The sequence below is a fragment of the Rhincodon typus genome, chromosome 31 (assembly GCF_021869965.1).
Source record: "Rhincodon typus isolate 14 chromosome 31, sRhiTyp1.1, whole genome shotgun sequence".
Taxonomy (NCBI): domain Eukaryota; kingdom Metazoa; phylum Chordata; class Chondrichthyes; order Orectolobiformes; family Rhincodontidae; genus Rhincodon; species Rhincodon typus.
This window is the reverse complement of record NC_063362.1, coordinates 22,095,625-22,099,076: the sequence shown is the minus strand read 5'-3', so window position 1 is coordinate 22,099,076 and position 3,452 is coordinate 22,095,625. Positions and strand designations below refer to the sequence as shown.

At 43.0% G+C, this 3,452-nt stretch overlaps 1 protein-coding gene across 1 annotated transcript in view; it reads left to right on the top strand.

Annotated features, from left to right (window-relative positions):
• Nucleotides 1-2,108, top strand: part of LOC109926942 (rootletin) — a 77,112-nt gene extending 75,004 nt beyond the window's left edge. Inside the window, exon 36 of the mRNA XM_048614893.1 lies at nt 1,287-2,108. Within this exon, the coding sequence (XP_048470850.1) occupies nt 1,287-1,418 (132 nt within the window). The 3' untranslated portion in view covers nt 1,419-2,108. The remainder of the gene's footprint in view (nt 1-1,286) is intronic.
• The last annotated feature ends 1,344 nt before the right edge of the window (nt 2,109-3,452 follow it).

Here is a 3,452-nt window from a genome sequence, read left to right as displayed (position 1 = left end):
TATGATGCTGCTTGGCCTGCTGTGTTCATCCAGCCCTGCACCTTGTTCTCTAAGTTTTTGAGGAGTTGGGTTTTGTTTTAAGATGAGAAGAGATTTGGTAGAAAATCCAAAATGATGAAGTGCCTGGGCATGATGGATAGGAAAAACAGTTCCTACTGCCACAAGGGAGTAGAACTAGTGGATGCTAATTTAAAATTGACAAAAGAACCTAAAGTGTCATGAGGAGAACCTTCTCTCGAGCCGTGTGTGTAGCTAGGATCTGGAATACACTGTCCGAATGTGTGGGGTCAGCCAATACAATCGTGGCTTTCTTAAGCGACTTGAATAATTATCTGAAGAGATAAAATTTGCGGGCTCTACATGGAAAAATGGAAGACTTAGACTAAGCATGGACGGAACGGGCCGAATGGCCTCCAACTATGCTGTAACCATTCTCTGACCTCAGTATGGCATATTTTACAAGATGGTGCACCACCTCAAAGGGTAATAGTTGACAAACTCATCTGGAATCATTTAGATAATATTGCAGCAACAAAACAGAAATTGCTGAAAAGTCTCAGCAGGCCTGGCAGCATTTGTGGAGAGAAATCCGAGTTAAGTTTCAGATCCAGTGACCCTTCCTCAGAAGAGAATCAATTCTGAAGAAGGGTCACTGGACCTGAAACCTAACTCTGGTTTCTCTCCACAGATGCCACCAGACTTGCTGAGATTTTCCAGCAATTTCTGTTTTTGATTCTGATTTCCAGCATCCTCAGGAATTTCAGTGTCATATTTAGATAATAATGCAGGTTGTGTGTATTTAGATAAACCTGCTTCACAATTGTGATAAATTTTACGTCAGATGATTATCATTTAAGACCTCCATTTAAATGTTAAGAACAGATCTGTCGCAAATTTTCACCTCTGCTTTATTGTCAAGCATCTTTATTTCTAGCAAAATCGAAAATACCTTGGCCTCAGGAATGCTAAGTTGACAAGGGGTCAACTATAGAGACTAGAACAAATTGGTGATCTGTAAAACGTTACAGAGGTATGATTTTCTGAATGGAGTGAGGATTGGGACAGGAGTGTATGATTTACCAGATTACTAGTAATTAAGATGTTGTTTGACAGCGTGGCTTATGCCTTGTGGAAAGGGGAATATGGCAGGAGTGGGCACGGCAAATTTCATTCATTCTAAGCTGCACTTAGGGTATGTTTTGTCTCAGCAAATCTCCTGCGAAGCCAGGCTCTCCTATAGCTACTACGTCTTGACTCTGAATGTGTCCCCGCTTGGTCTTTGAAAGAGCTGTCCTATGGTTTCACTCTGTGTCGTTGTCTGTTACGTGCTGCAGGTTTCGACCTTGAAGGACCAACTGCAACAGGAACTCCGGAGACGCCAGCCTCAGTATTCCCACTCCATCCTGTCCGGGAACTAATTCCGTCGTTGGTACTTCGCAGCATCCATATGGAAGAATATCACCTTTCATTCCCTTCATCAACCACAACACATGCCATACCTCTGCTGACAGTAGAGTCACGGACCCCTTCGTCCACCCCAGTAACATCTGATCCAAATCAACACCTCAGCAGCTGACTCAGTGTTCAGCGGACTCCCCAGCAGTCACCTTGACATCATTACAAGACAAGCTTCTTCATTTGTTACCCTCGTGTTCCTTTTCCTAGAAGCAAGTCGCTACCACTTTCCTTATGAAGGCCTGTCCCAACTGGCCATTATGTTTGGGGAAGTGATCAAAGTAATTTACCTTTTGACACCCTCTAGCAGGAAGTCTGGGCCACCCGATTTGAATCAAATATTTTGTGGCCTAGTTTTGTTCAGTGTCTGCCCTTCCCATTTTAATAACAAAAATGGCAACAAATTTCAAATCTATAAACCAATTTTCAGGCTCAGGAGGATTAAACACACTGAAATGAGATAATTTAACTCCTAAACATTGGTGTCAGGAATTTAAACTTAATGTACCGCATAGCACAGGTCTGCAAGTGTTAATCTCTGTCCTTCTCTTAATGGTTATCACATCTAACATTACATTGTCTGACCTAAAATGTCACCTCTTCTTTACACTGATAAAACCTTTAGTTCTCTCAGGACAGTGACTTAAAATGAATTTGGGGATTTACATATACATATTAATCAATTAAAACCTTTTAACTGAGTAAAGATTTAACAGCATCTCAGGTTTGTTTAATACACCTTAATCAGTTGTGTGACCCTTTGATCTTTTACTTATAAATTCTGTGTCTGATACCACCTCTCTCAGTAACACCTGAAGAAGGAGAGAGGCTCCGAAAGCTTGTGTTTTCAAATAAACCTGTTGGACAATAGAAGAAAGGTTATACCCAAAACATTGACTGCTCCTTTCCTCCAGATGCTGCCTGGCTTGCTGAGTTCTTCCAGCGTCCTGTTTGTCTGTTGGACTATAACCTGGTGTTGTGTGTTTCCTAACATTATTCACATGAGTTACACAGCCTCTGAGGTAGCAAACCTAGCTATAAGTTAAAACAAACTCTAAACCTCTCCACACCTCTGAATTATGTTAACTAGAAATGGCTCCCCTTTCCTTCAGTCCTTATTGTGCTCTATGGCAATGAGCACTTTAGCTTTTCCATGTGATTTGAGGGCTCTGGTACCTGGGCTCCAAGAGAAGACACATCAAACACATTCAGCCTTAGCCTGGGTCTCCACCAGTTCCCAGAGGTCTTCCTGTCATGGAGCCCTTCAGCATCAACAGGACCTTAGCACTAGGTTCAAATTACTAATTTCTTGTTCAGACCATAGATTATCATAGATTCCCTACAGTGTGGAAACAGGCCCTTCAGCCCAACAAGCCCACACCAACTTTCAGAGCATCCCACCCAGACCCATACCCCAATAACCCACCTAATCTACACATCCCTGGGCAGTTTAGCATGGCCAATCCATCTATCCTGCTCATCTTTGGACTGTGGGATGAAACTAGAGCACCTGGAGGAAACCCATGCAGACACGGGGAGAATGTGCAAACTCCACACAGTCGCCCAAGGGTGGGATTGAACCCAGGTCCCTGGCGCTGTGAGGCAGCAGTGCTAACCGCCGAGCCACCGTGCCAGTTGTTTGCTAATCGGCCAAATCTATTTTTTTTTACAATGAGACTTCCATGTCCTCATTTTGGGAGAGCGTCGTGGAGTTGACATTAATTATTAAGGTTTTTGAATAATTTTCAACAGCTGTGAAGAATACATCACAACTCAGACTTCCTCAGTGTCTGCCATTGATCTGTGTGTATTGGCAGCAGGAGCCAGGAACTGGTTTGTTTGTTTGACAAAGCAGCTTAGTCAAGTCTGGCAGGACTCAATGCCGTGTACTGGAGGGAGAGTCAGAAGCACCTATAAATTGGCATCAGAGAAAGCAAGGAGGAAAGACTTGCATTTTTGTAGCACTTTCATCAAATCCCTTCAGTGTGGAAACAGGC